Source organism: Heliangelus exortis, chromosome 15 (genome assembly GCF_036169615.1).
Source record: "Heliangelus exortis chromosome 15, bHelExo1.hap1, whole genome shotgun sequence".
Classification (NCBI taxonomy): domain Eukaryota; kingdom Metazoa; phylum Chordata; class Aves; order Apodiformes; family Trochilidae; genus Heliangelus; species Heliangelus exortis.
In genome coordinates, this window is record NC_092436.1 from 8,977,475 (window position 1) to 9,000,064 (window position 22,590).

At 41.6% G+C, this 22,590-nt stretch overlaps 1 protein-coding gene across 2 annotated transcripts in view; it reads right to left on the bottom strand.

The window, feature by feature from the left end:
• The window catches only part of NSG2 (neuronal vesicle trafficking associated 2), a 39,863-nt gene that overhangs the window by 4,895 nt on the left and 12,378 nt on the right, over window positions 1–22,590 (bottom strand). For both annotated transcript variants that reach the window (XM_071758853.1, XM_071758852.1), the window contains exon 3: window positions 18,777–18,896. In XM_071758853.1, the coding sequence (XP_071614954.1) occupies window positions 18,777–18,896 (120 nt within the window). The remainder of the gene's footprint in view (window positions 1–18,776; window positions 18,897–22,590) is intronic.

Below are 22,590 nucleotides of genomic sequence, written 5' to 3' on the forward strand. Positions count from 1 at the left end.
CAGGGCTGCAATTGTCATTTACTGCTCTGCACAAAAATCCACAAATTTGTCAGCTCCATCTAGTCATTCAGGGTTCAGCCACCCTTTTGTTGCTACAGTCAAAGTCTTTATTTTCTTATGTTCAAGGAGTTCAAGGAAATTTAACAGTAGGTGTGGGCAGAAAATGCTTCTTGACTAATAGACTGGTGATGGCAGACAGCGGGGAAATACAGAGACAATTCCTACAGTATAGTGGACAGGTTTGTCAGGAACAGCAGCTAATAAAAAACAAGCTTGCCATGTAGCAGAATTTGTAAACATATTATAATACTATGAATTTTTTGTAATATTATGCCAATAAAGATATACTAATTACTTAATGTTGGTTCACACTTAATTTTGCTCCAATTCTCTCCCCTTCAGTCATCATAGCACTTTTAATTCTGAGACATGACATGCAAACCCTGCACAGACTGCAAGGGGCAGCTGTAATTGCTCGCAGTGCAGGAAACTGTACTCAGCCCTGTACTCAGCCCTGGTGAGGCCACACCTCGAGTACTGTGTCCAGTTCTGGGCCCCTCAGTTCAGGAAGGATATCGAGGTCCTGGAGCAGGTCCAAAGGAGGGCAACCAGGCTGGTGAAGGGACTCGAGCACAGGCCCTATGAAGAGAGGCTGAGAGAGCTGGGGCTGTTCAGCCTGAAGAAGAGGAGGCTCAGGGGAGACCTCATCACTCTCTACAACTCCTTGAAAGGAGGTTGGAGCCAGGTGGGAGTTGGTCTCTTTTCCCAGACAACTTTCAACAAAACAGGAGGACACAGTCTTAAGTTGTGCCAGGGGAGATTTAGGCTGGATATCAGAAAGAATTTTTTTACGGAGAGGGTGATCAGACATTGGAATGGACTGCCCGGTGAGGTGGTGGATTCTCCATCCCTGGAGACATTTAAAAAGAGACTGGATGTGGCACTCAGTGCCATGGTCTAGCAACTGCACCGGTGGGTCAAGGGTTGGACTTGATGATCTCTGAGGTCCCTTCCAACCCAACTAATTCTATGATTCTATGATTCTATGAAACGGCTTCTCACCCTCATCAGTCCTGCAGAAAGAAGCATTGCCTGGTGTGAGATGTATTCCTGCATTGCACACAGCACATTGGGAATGTTACTCAGAGAAGCTAAAGCAGCCCTGACAAAGCCACCTGAAATGCTGGAAGATTCAGAGCTACAATTTTGGTGACTATTTTAAGAAAAAGAAGCAGCAAAGGTAAATCTGCATGTATGGTGTTAAATCTGACCCAACACATCCAGTTCAAAACTCAGGAGAGACATGTGGAGACTCTATCCAGCAGGACAGATTCATAAGTTATTTTTAAAGTCAGAATATTTTAGAGGGAAGTGTAAAAAGGTAAGAAGATTGGGGCTCACAGGCTTTTCCAATGATAAACAGCTCACTGAAGTCCTGCCCTGCCTTTTAGAATAATTGCTCATAGAAACCTTCTCCTTGGGGCCTAATCTGCTGCAAAATGGGTCAATTAAGCAAAAGGCAGCTGCAGAGGGAGAAGCACTTGCTGCTGGATCTCATCAGAGAACATGTGTAAGAGAGCCCTGGTGTGCTGGAAAGGTAGCTGGTGGAAAAGGAGTGCAGTTGTATGAACCACACCACTGACCAAAGAATATGGGCTCAACCTCTGCTCCATCTCAGGACACTTGTCTGGAAGTTTAAATAGAAATATTTCAGAGCAGCTCTGTGGTAGCCCATGGGAAAAACAGATCCCTTTTCATAGTACTGAAGAGAAAGAAGCCTCAGTTGGATTCAAGAGAGAGAGAAATGGAATTGGCCATAATTTCTACCTCAAAAAATAAAATAGATTATGTCTGAAAAAATTAAGAGAAGAAAAAGGGACTTTGACAAACTATAATAAAAAAGAACAGGCTTCCTGGATTAAGTATGTCAATACTCTACTTTATCCAACAGAAGACTTGGGGAAAAGGACTCCTCTAAAAAAAGACCCATCAAAACCCAGCTCTGGCAGCTCAGTGTGGAAGGCAATTTCCACCTGTAGAACACAAGTTCATCAACCCTTTCCCATTTCAAAGGGGAGCACACCAAGCCTCACACTGTCCTTCCAGTGACAATTTATGTAGTAATACAAAAATGACAGGGACACAAGTCCCCTTTGAGGTTAGTTTGAAGGCACTAAAGATGTACATCTTGCTCTACCAATGCCAATGATTAGAAGGCAGCCCTGGCTAGAAATTCAGAAAATAAGAAAAGCTCAATCTCTCCAGCTCTGTCCTAAATACAATATATAATGGAAAAAAAATCTTACCTGGGGTAAGCTGAAGGAACAAATTTGTGCTTAGGGGAAATTAAGAGACAATGTTCAATGAAATGACACTGAGTGTGACCTGGGAATGAGTGTAACTCAGTGAGAAAATGCCTCTTGCCCCTGAGAAATAAGAAATTGCTCATCCTGGCTTTCTTTAGTAAATACAATCTCCATCACCCACAGCAGTATCAGCCACACACCCTGTGCTGCTGTTCCTCCTGCCTTAATGTCTACCTGGTTCCTTTCTACCCCGTTTCCTCCATCCCAGAGGGATCCATCCTGGCTGACTGCACCCAGAGAAGATGCTGTCAAAGACAAATATCCTTGGATGTTGGGATTTCCACTCACTCAGAAAGATTCTGTGTCTGCATTCCCCAACAGTTGCCACCAAAGATGCTTTGAAGAATCCTCACTCTGAGCCAATTAAAATGGCCAAGCTCTTCCTTTAGTCTTCAGAAAAAGAAAGAACCAGACTCTGGAGTGAGAATGAATGTCCCTTCTTTTGTTAAATCCCACGTACATGCACAGCCTATGGGAATGGCCATTAGTAATCTGATTTGACTGGCTCCTATCCTCTTGTCTGCACACTGAGGCCCTAAAAATAATAAATTCCCCTCTGCTCTGTTGCTCTGCTCCAGCAAAGTGCTGACACCCAATTCATTACCTCCCAGGAGCAGGTCCCTCATCCCTTTGCTGAGCTCTCCCCTCATGGGTATAATTGAGCCCATTCTCACTTCCTCCTACAGCTTCATGTACTTGCAAAATTATAGCGTGACAGAATATTACACAGGATGACACATGGTGTAAAATTGCTCTGGGATGAAATGTCACATGAGATATTAAAACTCAAGAGGAAAGGGAAGAAAAACCCACCCCTGGATATTCTGCCACGCCAGGGGTAAGATCCACCTCTCTAGCTATTCCAAAGCATATAAAGCCTCATTAATATTCAAACACAAGAATCACAGAGCTGCAATATCTAATAAACCTCTATCCTTTTTTAATTTTTTTTTTTATGATTAACCTTGGCAGTTTCTAAGCAATATAAACACTCACATAGGGGAAATAAAATTTAGTGAGCAGATAAAACCTGGAAGTGCTGCAGGCACGAACCTGTCACATGTGACTGCTCCAGTGGTTCAGGAGGAGATTAGAAGGTTAAGCAGGAGACTTCCCAACCCTTCCCCAAAGTATTACACGGCTCCCAAAAACTCCCTGAAGAGGGGAGTGTCTGCTAGAACAGCAAACACTGTCACCACACCAAAAAACTCCCTATCTTTCACAAAACATGGAAACAGGCCCTTAGTATCCATGAAAAATACCTGCTCCCCATCAACAACGGTGCCCTTGGCTTGATTCCTCTCCACCTTTCCCATAGCTGAAGTACAGGTTGCATCATGGATAAAAAAATAGTTATATCCTCATCAAGCAACAGGACATAAGTTGTCTCTGGGTTCTGTTGCAATGAGATGACATTCAACTACAATGGAGTTCCAGTTAACTTGGCTTTCATGCTGTCCATCAAAGTATTCCTCCTACTCTCTTTGACCTCAACAGCTGCCCATGATACCTTTTTTTTTTTTTCCATCAAAATGGAAAAAATTTTCCCTCTCTAGATACATGAAAAGCCATATTTAAACACAAACCAGAGACCAATGGCACATCCAAACAGCAGGGCATTTTTTTAATAGCCTTTTCATTGCGAGGCTTCTACGTTTTTATTCCTTATTGTTTTCGTTATTGAAAAATTTTTTTGGTTTATGCCTTTAGTTTTTTTGGTTTATGCTTTTACTTTTTAGCAAGGGTGTGCACCCTTCAACCCCCATGGAAGTCGACAAGAACTGGGAGCTGCTGGTCCCTCTGAAATACCCTCAGAGCTCTGACAGCTCTACTGAAAACCTGAGGAGCTACAGAGCCTGCAGCTGACTGCTGGGCTGGTACTGCCCATCCCACAGCAGTGAGGCACTGAGGTGCCCTGGAGTCACGGGAAACCTGAGCTCCCTGGAAATACCTGAGGAAAAAAAGCAAGCAGAGAAAGGAAGATCCCAGATGGATGTTGATAGGAATACTACTCCACAGAGAGGCATCTGTAAGGATAGATTTTCAGGCACTGTAGGTGGGGGAAGGGTGTCAGCAGATGGCAGCTCCCTCAAATTTATGCACTGTTTGAAGTGATTTGACAATTTATTTTTTTTTCCCAGTTGGGACTGCATGCAGTCAGATCTCTATTAGTATTCAGCATCCAACCTGTGCTGGTGAGTTGGGGGGTGTGGTTTTGTTTCTTCTGATGCCACACATTACTTGCATTAGCAGCTGGAAGAACATAATTTATCATCACAGCCCTGATGTCAGGGATTGTAACTCCACCTTTATGTTTTGTTCACAGGCTCTGCTGATGGTGTCACACACGGTGAGGACTCAGCATAAAAAGGGCTAAAAAAATTGGATAGGGAGAGAAAAATAATATAGGCATTCACTTCCAAGCAGTGAAACACAGAAGGAACCATCCCACTTCACTATACTGTGAAACTACACCTTTTGAAGAAGGGTGGGTTTTTTCTAACCCAAAACACAATTATTCTATGAAATTCATCACAATTAATCTAACAAACTGACTCTGTGCAATAAGGTCAGCAGAAGGAGCTGAGTAAGATTCCAAAGAGATCAGACATTCATACAGAGAGTGTTTGCATGGCTTGAAGTGTGGCTCAACAGAACAAAAGGCACAACCCCTTCAGCCCCACTGAGTTCTCATATTTGATGGCATGAATCAGTCGTTCAGATCCACAAAAGCAGTCAAGTGTCTAAATGTCCTTTAGTTTCCCACAGAACACTAAAATCAGTAGTCACCTTCTCTGTGCTCAGAGGAGTAAGAAACTGTCCATTTTTTTGTTTTCATACACACATTGCTCTGACACATCTGTCTCTGGGTCATTTCAATGACTTTCAGCTCGTCTGGTACAGCACTGGAATCCTTGTGCTCCACTCCCAGAGCTCAGTCCCATCACTGCACATACTCTGGCTGCAGCCTTATCATCTGCTGCCTAAAATTAATGTGGAAAATAATGGTGCTGCCCTTTCATTGGGGAGAAAACAGCTGCATTGGGTCCAGCTGTGGAGGAACTCAGGGAGAACCAACTGCTGTTTGTGAGAGTGAAGAAGCCCCAGGTGCCCAGGTGATTGGCACCAACCTCCATTTGCCTCCTACGTGGAACAATTCTCTGGGTGCACAGGGATGATTTGATCTCTATCAATCTGCCTGAAGAAAACTGCACAGAATCTCTCTTCTGTGCTCATGCAGCTCTTGTGAAAGGCTGGCAAGCAGGCACTTTCATCAGTGTGGGTGGCACTTCTTAGATACCAAGCATGATTATTTTTTTCTAATCCAGGAAAATAAATGCTTGACCCTGGACACCTTTCCCACTGCTGAGAGCACACAATATACATCCTTAGATACACTCAAAATAGCACTACAGCCAAGAAGATGCCACAGCCAGCAAAAAGCATTGCTGTCTATAGAAAAAGCAGCCAGACAAGCAGCACTTGGAGAAGAGTTAATGCCCTCAGTTTTGTCCCATTGTGAGGGAGAAGAGTTTACTTCCCAGATGAAGATCATTTACCATGGAAAAATCCCTACAAAATTCTGCAGTTTTCTGAGTCTAAGCAGCTGTAATGGGAATAAGGGACCTCAGAAGCCTGATACTTCTTCCTGTTCCTGCACTGCAGTCTCAGCCTCTTCACATTCAGTTTTATCAGAAAAGGATGCTCCCACTGATGCCACGTCTGGTTCTCCAAAATACCTTTGGTGTTGCCAAGTATTAGGAAATTTTGTGACCTTTAACAGGCAACTCAGTTGAATAAATACTCTTGCTTTTAATTTTCCCACTGTACAAGAAGAAAGAGTCTGAATGAAGCAAAATTTGTTATAAACAAAACTGGCAGAAATTCTGTCAAGATTATTTTCATAGAAGGGCATAAGAGCTGTGCTTGGATAGGCAACAAGGCTCTTTCCATAGTTACACCTGGAAACCTATCAATCCATCAACAGCTTTGAAAACATAGATGCAAGACAAAAAGTAATCACAAAATCATCAACCCATTTGCTACAGAGGCAATCCCAGAGGTCCTAATGCTCTGTAGAAAGGTTTCAGCTGCTGTAAGGGCCACTCAGCATAAATTCATAGATTCATGATCTCATTACAAAGATTTCTGCTTGACAGTAAAAAATTCAGGAGGGTAATTTTTCATTTTCCCTTCATCCCATAACTACTTCCAGCTGATAATGAGATGTAAGATTGACAATGTCAGGCCTTGACAGGAAAGCTACAGCTGAAGTGAGGGACCTGGGAGCAATCTCAGCTCCTGGATCCAGCTGGCTCTCCTGCCTCCCACCTCTATGCCAGGATGAAACCACTCCAGTATTTAAACCCAGGTTGCTAATGTAAGAAAACCCAGACATGTAGACAGGGAGAGAGCCACAGGCTGACAGGTCTTTCAGATGAATCAACCAGGGGGATAAATGCCCCCCAAGAAGAGCTGCTCCACTGTTTAGGCTCAGCCAAATAAATGGTGTGGTGCTTTGCCCAGCTTGATCTGCTCTGCAGGCAAAAATGATTAGGCTGCTCTTCTTAAAAATGGTATTTCAGTTCTGATTTTTAAAAATCTTTTTTGTACTAAGTTGCTGATTTTGCTGATTTTACAGCAACAGCTTAGCCTCTGAAATTTTGAAACGCTAACTGAAAAAAAAAAAAAATTTACACAACTGGGTCTTCAGATTTGCTGTTCAAGAAGATGTAGGATTTGTCCATTATTATTACAGCACAGCCTTATTCCAGATAGTGTCCAGACTCTTACATAGCATCTCTTAGGAGATGTAAGAAGGAAATGTCCTTAATCACTTATTTGAACCTGCAGAGCTATGGGAAAATACTCCTTTGTGATGCATGGCTTCCTACATGAAGCTTGATGGTTTGGGGTTTTTTTCTTTTATTTCAGAATTCATAACCATAAACCTACTTGCCCCCAGTTCTCTTAAGAACACTGAACACCATACATGAGGATGGTGTACAATCTTGGGGTCCAAAATCATCTCACAGCTGCTTCACTATATCATGGATTCCTTTCAGTCCACAAAACCAAAGCCCAAAAGACTCACAGAGGAAAGAAAGGGTCGTTTCTCCAGCTACCCTAAAGCCCCAAATGTTTCCTCTTTAGACATCACCTGCTATCCCTGAGCCAGTCTGCTCTCCCAGCCCTGTCCCCACTGGCTCTACACATCTCTGCATACACCATCCCACCACCACTACCCCACTGAACCTGCCCAAGTTTGCAAATCTTAAAAAAAAAAATGTGGCTGCCCAGATGACTGTGGACCCATCAGCAATTCCTCTGCTCTGTGCCTTGTAATAATGTGAGTGCACCACAAGTGTGGAACAAAACCACCGTGTTTCTAAGCAATTTGTCAAATAATTAAATTATGCACACAATAACTAGCTGGCTCAATTATATTAGCCAGTCTCCATCATGTAATATAATTTCTAGTGGCTGTTTAGGCACTAATAGCCTCAGATCTTTTTAACTGTGTCTGGTGCCAGCTGCAGCCTGCATGATGTCTTTCTGTGCCAAGTCAAACTCCCTGAATGGAAAATTCATGGCTGGGTTTCCAAGCCTCTGTTTCTTATGGAAGTTCTAAAATGCCATTTTCCATGAGGAAGCTTCCATCACTGAATATTAGTGAATTTCCACTTAGGCAAATAAAAAGCACTGTTTGATTTGCTTTTTCTTTTCTGCCATTTAATGCCATTAAAAAAAAAAATCACCAAAATAAGCTGGTATATTGAGATGCTACAAAAATTGTTTCTAGGAACACTGAATAAACACATTGCCTTTTTTGCAGACAATACAGGTATTTAAGGGTTTTCTTTCACTCTCTCCCTATAAGAGAATATTTTCTTCCTCTTTCAACTACAATAAACATTCCCTCCCTATTTCTATGCCTCTGCAACCTCCAAAAGCCCACAATTAAACAAGTGACTCAGGAACACTGCTAATGAAGGTGCTTTTCTTCCCAAACCCATGGTCCTGATGCACCATTCATGAGTTGAGCAACGCTGGAAGAGGCTTCCTTCCACACCACTTATTTGAGATGTTTTTTCAATTACTGTGATTGCAGTAGGCTGGTACCTCATCACCACACTAACCCTTCAGCACTGACATGCTGCAATTTCCCACCAAAGTCTTGGCTGTGACATTTTCTCCAGTCACTTCACGTGGAACATGACAAGGGATGCCTCAGCTCATCAAGGGCCCTTTTTAAAATGCATTAATAGGAACACAAGACAAATCAAGCCATCAATAAAATGTTCCCTTGCCTAACTTTTGTCTGCCAAGACACAACCTCTGAAGAGTCCCATACCCACAGAAGCATCCCCTCTGCCCACTTGGCTTTGGTGCAGAGGATGCATGAAGAGCCCTGCGTGAGAAGAGGTCCAGGGAGCAGCACACAAGAGCAGACCTGGGAGATGGATCCTGAGCTCCTTGCTCTGCTGCTGTCCCTGACATCTGACACACACTCTGGTCCAGCTCCACACCCTGCTCCCCACTGGTACTCACAGAAACTCCAGCAAGATCCACCCAAAGCTGCAAACATCTACATCTCTAAAAGTTTGGCTGTCTCTGGCAGTGTGTGTGCAAAACCACCCCAAGCACCAACCCCATCCCACAGCCCCGGATCAGCCTGGTTCTAAGGAAAAGCTGAGCTCTGTTTGCTTTATGAAATTACCACACAGGGTAAAACCTTTCAGACTTGAGTATCTATATACTGGACTAAGGTACAAAATCCTCCAGGCATGTTTTCCCATGTATGTGCCTCCAAACACTTTCTTAGTATTTTTATTTTATTTAAATTATTTGCTATTATTTATTTAATTTTACACATGATACTACCATTTTCCTCATCAGCTGTCACAACAGAAGACAAAGTATATAATGGGTTCCTTTCAGCTAAGATTTAAAAATCCTCAGAACAACTTAAGCTCTTTGTATGTCAGAGCACAAGATAACTTCTCCCTACCATTCCCCAGTCCCATGGACTTCTTCAATAAAAGTGAAATCAAAAGTCAAGCTTAAAATACTTTTACTCAGTGCACTTTGGTGGCTAAAAAATATAAATAATCAACTAGAATTTTCTTCCTTCAAAAAGGTCAACATTTTCACATGCATTTCAGCATCTATGTCAGCCATCACAGGTCAGGAAATAAAGGTAATAATATAGCAGCATTCATGGTTCAGTGCACCCATTTCTCTTAAAAAACTTATTATGTGGGTGCTTCATGGAAGGACAAAGTGAGGACTTGGCGAGCAAAGTGTCCCCTGGGTAACTTATGAATTAAAAGCCTTTCCATTTTAAATTAGAAATGTGAAGCTTTATTGCTGCAAATGACTTGCAAAAGCTTCACTTTTAAAAAACAAACAACAAAAATGAATAATCTAACTGATTATGATGCCTTCAGAGGCACAAGGCCAGGTCCATTAGCTGTGGATCTGGCCCAACAGGCTTAATACATCTGCAAGTACTAGCAAGAGGGAGCTCAGGTCTGTTTAACATTCTATCAGCAGCCTGTGCTGCTTTATAAATAGAAAGAATGAAATATTACATGGAAAAATACGTATGAGTGAAGCATTTCATTTTCCTTTTTTTCTTTTTTTTTTTTTTTTGGTAACATTCCGTGGTTTGGCTACAAGACTCAAAATGCACTTCATGGCAGTCAATAGACTTTGCCTTGGCTTCAGTCAGTTGAAAACTCTTTCCTTCTCCACCCCATTCAGCCCCTTTTGCTACATTAGCCAAACCAGCATTAAGCAGATTTCATTACACCTCAATTGCTGACAAGAAAATTACCCAACAAACAAGGTTTACTGTGGGGTGGCAGAGGTACCAGAATGAAACACAGCATTGTGTTTAAAGACAAAGATGCCATGTAAGAAATCATGCAGACTAAATGGGAACTGCAATTACATTTTGTAATGAGCACAATGGGCACATCCATGCAGTTGCATATGAAAATCTTTTTTGAGAATTTTGTTCCAAAGCAAAGGGTCAGTGGGGGTTTCTGTTCTGTAATTCCTTTCTCCCTGCAATATATCATGGCATGGAGAATCTGAATTCAGCAGATCTACCCACAACCCCTTAGTTGTGTGATTATTCTCTGTGACTTCCATTTTTAGACATTTTCTGCAATTGCTGCAAGCAATTAAGTTACTTCTCTCCAAAAATCAATTGAAGGAAAAAAATAACCCTAAACAGATCTCTTCAGATGATTACTCTCTCAGTGCTTACAATGGCAAAAATAAAATATATTTGAGGTGCTTTTTCTGACTTGGCAAAAGAGTATATGTGTGTGTTTTTGTAAAAAATATATAAAACAAGAATACAGTTTAAGGAATTATCCATTTAATATAAAAGCTATGCCCATTTTTTTATTTTTTTATTTTTTTTTAACCTTCTCTTTGCCAGGTGGTCCTTAAGCTAATCCTACAGAGGATTCTAGTTTTCATATCTGCATTTTAGACATGGAAATTTTTCCTGACTTTACCTTCTTGAGACTTAACCTGTACCAGAAAGCAAGGTATTAGCTGGGAACTCCTATAAAAACCACAAGAGTTTTATCCAGAAAAGGGAATGGAAGGCTTGCAGGGTTTATAGCAGCATTCTGGTGATGTGATCAGAAATACCTGTTTCCTGGCAGCTGAGCCACAAATCCACATTCACTTCATCCTCACAGCTCTGAATTGTCACTGATGGTCACAAATGGCTCCATCAATCTACCTCCATGCAAACTGTGAGACCAACTAGGATGGATGTGACTTATCCTCTTTCTCTTGCCATTACAGCCAGAGGAGAAGAAGAATGATTTCTGCAACATTCCTCACTTCCTTTTATACACACCACAACTGAGAGTCTAAATCCATGCAGGTGCTACTTTACATCAGATGTAAGTGGATGCAAAGCCAGGCAAGGCTGGGCAGTGGATTTTTGAGAAAGGAGAAATTGTGACCCTCAGCATTGCAATGGAAAATATTCAACCTCCAAAACCAAGGCCAAGCTTCAGTTTAATAGACAAGTGGAAAAGTGAGTGCAGAGTGAGCTGCCTGACACCCCTGGAAGGAGCCCTGACACCCTGACACCCACTGTAGCTGAGCCCACTAGGAAAGGAGTCTGCCCGATGATAGCTGAGAGCTCCCAAAGGGAGTGAATAAGCTTCCAAAGCAATCCCTGGAGAGTAGCATCAACCCCTTCATACTGACACTTCTCCAAGTCCCTCTTTGAATTCCAGACCCAACAGGAAACCTCTCTGTCACCTCTGACACTGTGCAACACGATGCCTGAACGCTGCTGCCACTGCTCCCCTGTGCCCGACACCTTTCTGATTTTCCTCTGCTTTGTCTCTTTTTCTCATAGATCATGCAGCTCAGCCAAATGCTGTGCAGCCTGGAAACAACATCTAAGCCACTTTAGCAATTACCACCAAAGTGAGAAAAATATCTGTGTATTCGAGCGTGTTCCCTCCCTTGAGCACTGCTGATATTAGTCAGTGTAATGGGATCTTTCAGCAGCCACTCTGCATCTTCCAGATAACCAATGTGATGTGGCAGTTGCCATGGTAACTTGTTATTGTTAGTATTAAAAAGCAGTAAGGAAAATTGTTCTGCACGCACTCAAAGGAATCCTTTGTCTATGAGTTACTCTTGCCCTGTGGTAAGTTAACAATTAAAGGAATCTTTAAATTTATTTAGCTATTGAGTGGGCAGGATGAAAAGCCCCATGCCATTGTTCTGAGATTCATTCCTTTGCAGGTTGGAGGAAGAACCATCAGTATAAAGCAAGAGCCTACAGATGAAATCATCATCCTGTGGAGAAGTTTGCAGGAACATGGAAGCATGGAAGGGGAGTTTGGGAAGGGGGAGAGTGGGAAGCAGGAATGTCACATTTCAGACTGGGTGTAAATGCAACAGAGCAAGGGAGAGCTGCCAGCTGCAGAGCTGCCATGGGGATGCACCCTTTAAAAACCAGGGCAGGATGGTTTTTAACCTGATGGGTTTTAGGTAGATCAGGGTCTGCATTCAGGGACTTCAGGCATTTCTCAAAGCCATGCTCGTGGTTCACTCATTTGCCACACAGCAATTCCCTGCACCACCCTGTCCAAGAGACCCTGTGCTTGCATCTCAGAAACCTTACCCACAGAAATAAGGTGACCAAGACCTGCTCCCCACCTTCCCCCAGCCCTTTCCTTTCCTCTGAACACCCATGCCTTTCACAGGGAGGTCCTTCCAATCCAGCTGAATACCCTGGGGATTCACTGGGTGAGATTTTACTGGTGAAAGCAGGGGAAGCATCTCCCATTTCAGCAAAGATGTTACCAGCAGGGAATCAAGCCCTGGCCCTGGCCCAGAAAAATCTTTTTTAATTAGGAGCCAAGCATTTTAGATACTGGCTTGTTTTTGATAATGTACAATTATTGCATCAATGTCTGGTTTGTAGGGTGTGGCTGCAGACAAATCAATTCTGTTCCAAGTCTTTCACATTAGGTCAGAGGAAAATTATTGCTTCACTATGGACATTTCAATAGCAGAAACATCTGAATGGGTTCCACTATATTTTAAGAACATGATGAAAAGTGCAGTGAACAATTACATCCACTGGTTACTGGATCTGCACGTATCAGAGTGGTTCCAGGGAGGAGGGAAAAGAGGGATGATCTAATGATAAGAAACATGCTGCATACTCAACAGGAATGGATTACACAGGCAGTGGCTCTGAAAATAAATCTTGCCAACTTGTAGCAAAAAGTGAAATTCCCAGCTTTCTCCAGAGAAGCAATGATCAATGCTTGCAGATGATTCTTCCAGGTAGATAAATTGCTTGCAACACAATATCTTAAATATCTCAATTTCTCCCCCATACACCCACTCCCATCTTGTTCTGTTAAAGGCAAGTACATAGTTTAATTATAAAAACCCTGAAAGACCGATAACTTTAACTTGCTTATGAAAATTAACCATAAAAAGAAAAGAACTTTGGTAGCCTTGAGAAGCCTGATAACTATGGCAGTAACTATAACCCAGCTACCACAGTACTACAGCTACTCCCCAGCAACAGTAAATCATTGTCTCCCAGAAAAGGCACTAATAAACAGCTCTATGGTATGTAGTGAAAACAGAGGTGAAACTGGTTGCACACGAGCAATTTGGGCAAACCCAGTGACTGACATGTGTCAGCCATGTTGTAAGCCTATGCTGGAAGACACTCTAATAGCTTCTCTGATGGTATTTGAGATAGAAAACCCTGGACAAACTCAGGGCTAGCACAATTCTGCCTACACTTACTGGGTCCGACTGGATCAAGCACAAAACCCATCCACAACTGTTCTCCAGTTTGTTTCTCCTTAAGCAGGTTCCTGATGTCTTTAACAAAAGCTTCAGCTAAGTGACAGTCAAGAAAGTGGGTAGGAACCCACTCTTCACCTTTTAGATGCTTCTGGTTGATTTCTGTGTTATCTGGACTGGTTGGAAGACTAAAGGAATCACTGGAATCCCTGTTCTCCAGACATAACAAGACTTTTCATTCACTGGATAATTTGCTTGAAAAGTAAGAGGATTTGAACTCATTTCAGTATTGATAGGAAAAAAAAAAAAAAAAAAAAAAGGCAGAAACTCATGGGAATGAAGACACTTGCATATGAGAGATGGTTCTTAAAAGCTGCAACACAAGATATCACCAGCAAAGAGAAGAATAAGCCCTATCTCAAATGCAAAGGTTTAGAGTTGTCCCAGAAAGGAGCATGACAGAGTCATCACATTTGCAGATCTGTTCTAATGCACCTGGCTGGCAAAGCATCCCAACATGCACTCCCTTCAAAGCATGCAAAAAGGAAGGTAAACACCAGACACTCTTCCCTTCCAGACTTAGAAACCTTGATATACATCATTCCTGCAAAGTAAGACCTTTGCAGTTCAAAAACTTCCTAAGGAAACACACTTCAAAGGCATAAGCAGCCTTGAGGAGTCAAGGTCTATAAATCACTGCCAGTCAGCTTACAGAAAGTGTTGTCATTGCTTCTCTCTGGAGGAGTAAAACGATAAAAGGAATTTCTTTTATGTATGGATGGCTCAACCATGAGCTATTTTGACATCATTGTCTTGTAACCCAACTCCACCTAGCTATTTAAGTAGTTGTTATAAAGTATGTATGGGCTGACTCATCCAGCTGAAGAATAAGCTTAATTGGTCAAACTTCCAGGACACAGTGTGCTGAGCTGGAGAGAATCATAATCTCATCCATTAGGAGATGTGACAAGTTGCAGAAGCTATCATCTAAAATTCCTGGAAGAGGTAGTGTGAAATAAGATCGGTTGCCTAGGGACAGTCTCTTCTTTATGATAATTAAGAGCTATTCTGGATGGATGAAAAATATGCATGCATAAACTTAGATTCTGGCTTTGGCTTGCTCATGTGAGAAAGTTGTCTAATAATTCATTAGCCTCTTCAATAAAAGATACCCAAAAGGCAGAATAAAGGGCATCTGTGGATTTGACTGCCATGTTTGTATGGTTCCAAAATTTCCCCTAGAGATCCTGCTCTTCTCTGTCACTCAGCTATGTGACTCAGAAAAACAAAAACAAAAAAAACAAACAAAAAAAACCCAACCAAACAAACAAAAAAATAAACCCAAGAACTTGGGAAGAGGTTTTTTTCTTCATTGAGAACATTCCAGTACCAAGTGACCAGAAGTATAGAGGACAGAAAAGCACTTCACAGATTTAAACAGGAATGTTAAAAAAAAAAAAAACAAAACCAGAGAGGTTACTTGTGGGTAGAGAGCACAGTCATAAATATGGAGTCCAGCAGCATTTTCCCACATACAGTCATTAATGATATTTATTTGGCCATATTTCTGTTTGAATTTATGATAATTCTACCCTTTGGGTGAAAAATAAAATACAATTCACGTTGTATTCTCCAGGATACAAAAGCAGCACAACAGCAGATAGGAGAGGACCTCCTGGCTATTTTTTTGCACCTTCTTACTGTTCTGTCTCTTTCCCCAGCACACAGGCACCACATGCTGAGATGTATTGTTCCCTGTACACAGATTAGTAGAGCTGTGGTAGCAAAACAGCTCTCCATAAAAACTCCTGAGTTCAAATATTACCATAGACTCACACAAGTTGTGCAGAGAGTAGAAGATGTATTTCCCACAAGAACTACCAGAAACAGAACTCATATTTTGAGGGCACTAAAGCAACAGACCATCTATGTTTCTATGTTCTTGGCCTTTCCTTCTCTTGCAGAAATCAATGGGATGATTTCCTTGCTCCTGGCAGTGTCCTGCTCCCAGCCATCTGGCTCAGGTATAGATGAATGCTTTAATTTTAATCAGTTGTTAGCAAGAAGGTGTGGATGATGCTGCTAACACATCACACACTGAAAAGCTGTGCAAAACAAACATGCAGCTAAAGAAAATACCATGATCTCATTTATATTATCATTTTCTTAAGCTGTTAAAAATGCAGCCAAACTCTGACAATAAAAGTTACTACAATTTCCTCTTACAAAAATATGAAATTATTTCATCAGTACCAGGCAATAAGACTGCTTATAACCAGAGGGCAGTATTTTTAACAACTTCACTAAAAATATGCACTCATAAAAAATGTGGTGCAATAAAAAAAAGGACAAAAGGTAATGAAATATCACCTATTAACTCATTTCTGTTAGGAAATAATGCTATGAACTGAATATGATACATGTAAGGCTTATGAAGAGCAGGCAGGGAGAAGCTTATAGACTTATCCAGTATTAGATGAGAGGCTGAGTGATTAATAAGTTGACATTGAAGAGCAGACAATGCAAATCATGTGGACTTTAGGCAAAGGAAAAAGCTGAAAATTGAAGCTCATGCTGCCTGTCTGCATTGGAAGAGATGCAGCTCCCACAGGCATCCCCCATCCTAATGGTGCAGCTCAAAGCCCCATCAGTGATGTGCCCAGCACCTTCCCTGCAGCCCTCATGCACACAGGGGTGAGAGCAACAGGAGACAACATCCAAAACAGGAAGGAGAAGCCTGTATGCAACAGCAAGTTGGGGGGTTGGAAGAATGAGAAAAAATAAGATTGACTTAACCCTAACAGTGGATCAGCTATACATCTGACAGGGTGTAAGAATGAGGAGTTCTTGACTGCTTTTTTAAGTAAAAAAGACAGATCTTTTGATGGGATTGAAACTTGATCACCTCACATTGACCTTCACATTGTTCAGGGCTGCAGGATTAAGCTTTAAACACCCAATGAAGTTGCTTACAATGCCAACAATAATGCCATTTATTGCAGGTCACAAGCCAACACATCATTTCCAGGAGACTCTACATTTACTGCTGTTTCTCAGGCACATGGTGTCTGGTTCTGATTTGTATGTTCACACTGGAAAATGTCTGCTGTGGATTCTGAGACTGGGGATTTTTAACTCTGGCTAAATTGCTGTTTATTTCAGCAGTGGTACCAACAGAGTGACCATTGGTGGTGAGTAGGTACTACACATGCAATAAGATCAGCAAAGAATTCAGTCAAAATCAACAGCATGTAAGCCCCTGGAAAGTAATTTAGATCACCAGAGGTAATGACCACTGAAAAACAAAAACAAAAAAACAAACACAAAAAACAAAACAAAACAAACAAAAAACAAGTATATTATATTTTTATATTTTTATATTGTATTCAAACAAACAAACAAACAAAAAAAAAACCCAAAACCCAAGAAGCTACAAACATTTATTCATACACCTCTTTAGAATAAATTATGGCTTTAAATATCCTGGATGAAAGCAATAGAATCATCCTTGTGAAATATATGCTAGTGAATTTCTAGAAAAAATAGAAACAATGCTATTCTGAGCTGCTTCAGAAGAGAGCAGCTGCTAAGCATTTCTCCTCTCAGTAAGCTGAACAAGCCTTATCTTGAAGTTTACCAAGGATTAATGGTAACAATTTTTCCTGGATCACAGTAGAATATTCATAGAATCATAGAATTTCAGGTTGGAAGGAACCTCAAGGATCATCTGGTCCAACCCTCCTCACATAATTGTTTATATGATATGTCCCAGCACTCCATTGAGTTGAGATTTAAAACTTCCCAAAGTGGAGATTTTCACCACTTCCCCTGGGAGACCATTCCAATGTCTGACTGTCCTCACAGTGAAAAATTTTCCTCTTGTTCAAATGGAATTTCCCCACGAGCAACTTGTGCCCATTGCCCCTTGTCTTGTCCATGGGACTCCCTGTAAATAGCAAGTCCCCATCTTCTGTGTAGCTTCCCTTTAAGTACTGGAACATTTTAATCCAGTCTCTACTAAGCCTTCTCTTCTCATGGCTGAACAAACTCAGTATTTTACAAGTGATGGTTTTCTCCTAAATTATTAGAAAATAATTATAACACAATTTTTCATTTTCTTGTAAAACCAAGAACAAGTGAGACAACTGAAAGAATATTCAGTTCCTTGAGTCAGTTCCTGATAGCTGTGGAGGATGATACCCTTGCATAAAAATTTATAAGCCAAATCCCAGCTTTTCAAGGAGCTGAACTACCTCTGGGCACTGTTTACTCTTCATGCTTTCTATTTTTATCATTGATGTTTCCTCTGACTTCGAAAATGTGAAATCAGATCTCACATTTTTATCACGCACATGCTCTGTGGTTTAGGAAAAGCATCACATCTTCTCAATGAAAAGGGAGAAAATACTAACAGCTACAGGCTTGGAGTCTAATTTTAGGAGGAATTGTACCATTCTAAGATGTTGCAGTCAACAGGAACCGAAGGGACTCAATAACTCATGAGTTTCTGTCCATGTTTGTGTAGAGCCTGTTGAAAATTTGCGAGGGAAACATTTCTCATCAGAAAATTCCAGTTTCTGTGAACCAAAACTGCTTACAGAACAGGACAGGTTTAGATACATGTTAAATGGATATATAGATATATTTCAATTTATACATATATCCATAATATATATAATAATAGAATTATAAAATAATAAAATATTTCAAGTATTAAAATGGTTGCTTGACTAGAAGACAAAATCATTTTTAAGATACAAAACAAATTGTTTCCATCAGTCTCCACTGTGATTCAAACACAAATGTTTGAGAAGAAAAAAAGGTTCAAACATGTTTTACTTTCAGTTTGGGCTAGGAAACATTTTCAGAACTCTTCCTGGGGAAAGCAAAACATTTCTTACTTTAGATCTAGTTCTGAAGTTATATCCATGCCTGTCCTGAAAATACAAAAAAGCTTTATACTCACACAGATAAACCTCTCTTTGACCCTAGTGATGAGTGAAGTTGTGAATTTGTTATGTTGCTTTTATTCTGTTATTTTAAAATAAATGGCATTTGCATCAGAAGCCAGCAGAATAATCTTACCTTTAGTCTTTCTGTTACACCATCAGTAAAACTGACTGTGAATTCAGCAATTTTGGGCACTCTGAGTTTTCCTTTGTTCTTCTGGTCAGGTTGATACTCTGTTCTTGTTTTCACAATTACCTGGAAAATAACAACGCACTTTTAAGGTTTCTGCAGATAGAATACTTTTCTTTTCTTTCTTTCTTTTTCTTTTTTTTTTTTTTATCTAAGCTTTTCTATATAAACCATTACCTGAACCTACACAAGTATCTTAGTACCATATAATAATACAAACTCATCATGCACTCAGGAACTAAAAGAGCCAGATGAGTATTCCATAGATCTAGGACAGTGAGCTCATTACACTGAGCCTTAAAATAGTCTCAAAAACAGTTTTGTTTAGGACCAAGTATTTTTTATATTGTATTCAACAAGCAGAACAGCCCATCCTAAAGCAGAGCCTCACTTATTAAAGCCCTGTCCTAACAAGAGCTACTGAAACCAACTTGAATTCAGGTTATTTGGTGTCTCATTTATTCAGGCTCTGAATTCTCAATATTAATCTCATAAAAATGACCTTGGGCTTTTCCCAGAAGATCTCAGGGTCATTTCCTGACTAATCTTATAAAAATGAGATGCCTTAGGCCAATGGGAAAGCCCTAAGTAGCTTAAAAAGCATATGGTTAAGTTACCAGTCAATCTACATTTACCGAGGATGAGTCTAAATATTTGGGGTAAAATACCTGCACTGCAAACACAGAAAAGGTAACATGCCAACTGCTCCCAGAAGGGATGAGTATTGGGGCTGTACTCAGAAACAGCCCTTCAGAGAAGCCAATGTATCCACCCCATTATAGATGGGAATCTTAGAGTCAGCAGAGAGAGCACACCAGCACAGCCAGAGTCTTTTCAGCCCTAGCCAGGACCCAGAGCTCATCCCCAGAGAAGGGGCTGTGATTGTCAGCAAGCACCATCCCTGCACTCCTGCACAGGATTAGCAACCCAGAACAATGCCTTGGTGTGGTTTGCAGACACAAAAGGATAGGAAGAACATCAAAGCTCTTGTTCCCAGGGCCAACACTTCCACTTTTTTGGCTTCCCATTCTGAAATTCAGGACTACACAGCTGCCAGACTTGCCAAGGTGAAAATTAAATACTCCAGGAGCAGTAACAAGTACGTCTCAGAGTGACAAGAGTGATCCTAAAGCTCTTCATTAGACATAAAAAGTCATGCAGGATTGAAAAAGATTAAGTGATGCCCAAGGTTGAGTTACCAGCTAATGAAGAACTTATTTCCAAATGAAGACAGCAAAGTCTGGTTTGGATGAAAGAAAACCCCAGGTATTTAATCCTTCTGCATTTAATGCCATGTGAAAACCAGAGTGAGAGAAAATCAGCGTGGAGTCATAAGCCAATTTTCTGGATTCAAATGCAAATCATTAGACTGATGAATATTTACATCCTTCAGCAAATCCCTCTCAATAATACTTACTACAGTAGCATTTGCAACATTAAGACTTGGGAAGAAGGGACAAAAAGCCATCCAAATATTTCTATATTAACATTTTGGAACTCAGGATTCTGATCTCACAATTTAGATGATGGGACATGGGGACAGCCTTGATTTGGGAGGCTTGGGATGGACTCCAACATTGCTCTGAACCCACTATTGAACCTAACCCCACTATGCTCTGAAATGCAGCCCAGTAATTGCCAAATTAAGCAAAGCTCTCACTCCAGCCAGGACAAACTGGCCAAGCTTACCTCTGAGTTATGAAGAAGCAATGACTTCACCTCACTCAAAAAGATGCAATCACACTCAGCACTCCATGCAGCTCATCCCAAGCTTTCCAGCCTCCTTGCTGGACTATTGTAAGCCCAGTACAGTAATTACAGAGCATGAGCCACCAGCACCTGCCAGACATGTTGAAAAATGGTGTGCATTCTGTTTGCAAGCCTACCAGTCCCAATATCCAGTTCTCCCAAATGCATAATTCCTACTGGGTATAAATCTCAGCTGCAGACAGAATCTTTAAATATACATAAGACCTTCTCCACAAACTCCACCGTTAGGTCTTAATGAAAGACCATGACTCCAGAATTTAAGGAAAAAAATATTTTAAAGCTTTATTTGTTTCTAGATATACTTTAATATTCTTCCATTCTTTCTCACTAATGGCAGTTTTCTTACAAGTATTTTTTACCTGTTGTTACGTTCAGCCAATATCCTACAACCCAGACACTTTGCATTATGCTGCCTACAGGGGTAGAGCCTGAAAGCCACCCCAGCCCTTCACAAGGCATCAGATCCAATGCCTGTCACCTCTGGGAATAAAGAAGTGAGCTCAGACCCCAGCCAGATCAGAGGCTGCTTGAAACCCCATTTGCTGACTGTGCCAGCAGTGAGATGTGTGTGCACAGAGCCACAGCCAGCCTGCTGGTCAGTGTTTTGCAGAGAAATTTGCAGCAGAACCAAAAAGCTTTAGCAGAGGAGGTGAGAAGCACCTTTGCTAAATGCCTTTTGGCATGGCAAAAGCTCAGTATCTGCTCTCCAGCAGTATCTTTGTCAGACACCTGATGGAATTACTCAGCAGAAGACTGGGCAGGCAGTAAGGTCTCATCCTTAAAGGAGAGCGCTGAAATAAAAGGAGAAACAGAAAACTGAAAACTTGTAGTGTGGGGATAGCAGGCAACACTGTGGCAGGAATGATAAGAATGTAATTTTGCTGAGGGCAAGGGCTGCACATACAGAAGAAAAGAACTACCCCTTGTTCACTCATATACAGTCAAAATAAATAAACCTGAGTGTGGATGTTGACTTTGCAGCAGCATTCACCCCCTCTCCATGCAACAAGCTGCCATCAGGAAGCCCACACCAACGCTTCTGAAATTGAGTTGTGATCCTCACACCCCTTGAGCCTCCTGCACCAGTGAGACCACCCCAGCCAGGGAGAACTTGGCAGTGTCCAGAGACAGGAGAGAACAATCCAGGTGTGTGGATACACACACACACACAGACACACAGACACAGACACACAGAGACACACACACAGACACAGACACACACACAGACACGCAGACACAGACACACACACAGACATACACACAGACACAGACACACACCACACACACACACTGATACAGACACAGACACACACACACACACACACACACACAGACACACGCAGACACACAGACACACACCACACACAGACACACACACACAGACACACACACACACAGACACACACAGACACAGACCACACACACACAGACACAGACACACCCACCACACACACACACACACAGACACACACCACACACACAGACACACACACAGACACAGACACACACAGACACAGACACACAGACAGACACAGACACACAGACACACAGACACACCATACACACACAGACACACACACAGACACACACACAGACACAGACACACACACAGACACAGACACACACACCACACACACACAGACACAGACACACACACAGACACACACACACACACACAGACACACACCACACACAGACACACAGACACAGACACACAGACACACACACACCACACACACACACAGACAGACACACACACACAGACACACACCACACACACCACACACCACACAGACACACAGACACACACAGACACACACACCACACACAGACACACACACCACACACAGACACACACAGACACACACACAGACATACAGACACACACAGACACGCAGACACACACACAGACACACACACACACAGAGACACACACAGACACACACAGACACACACACAGACACACAGACACATACACACACACACACAC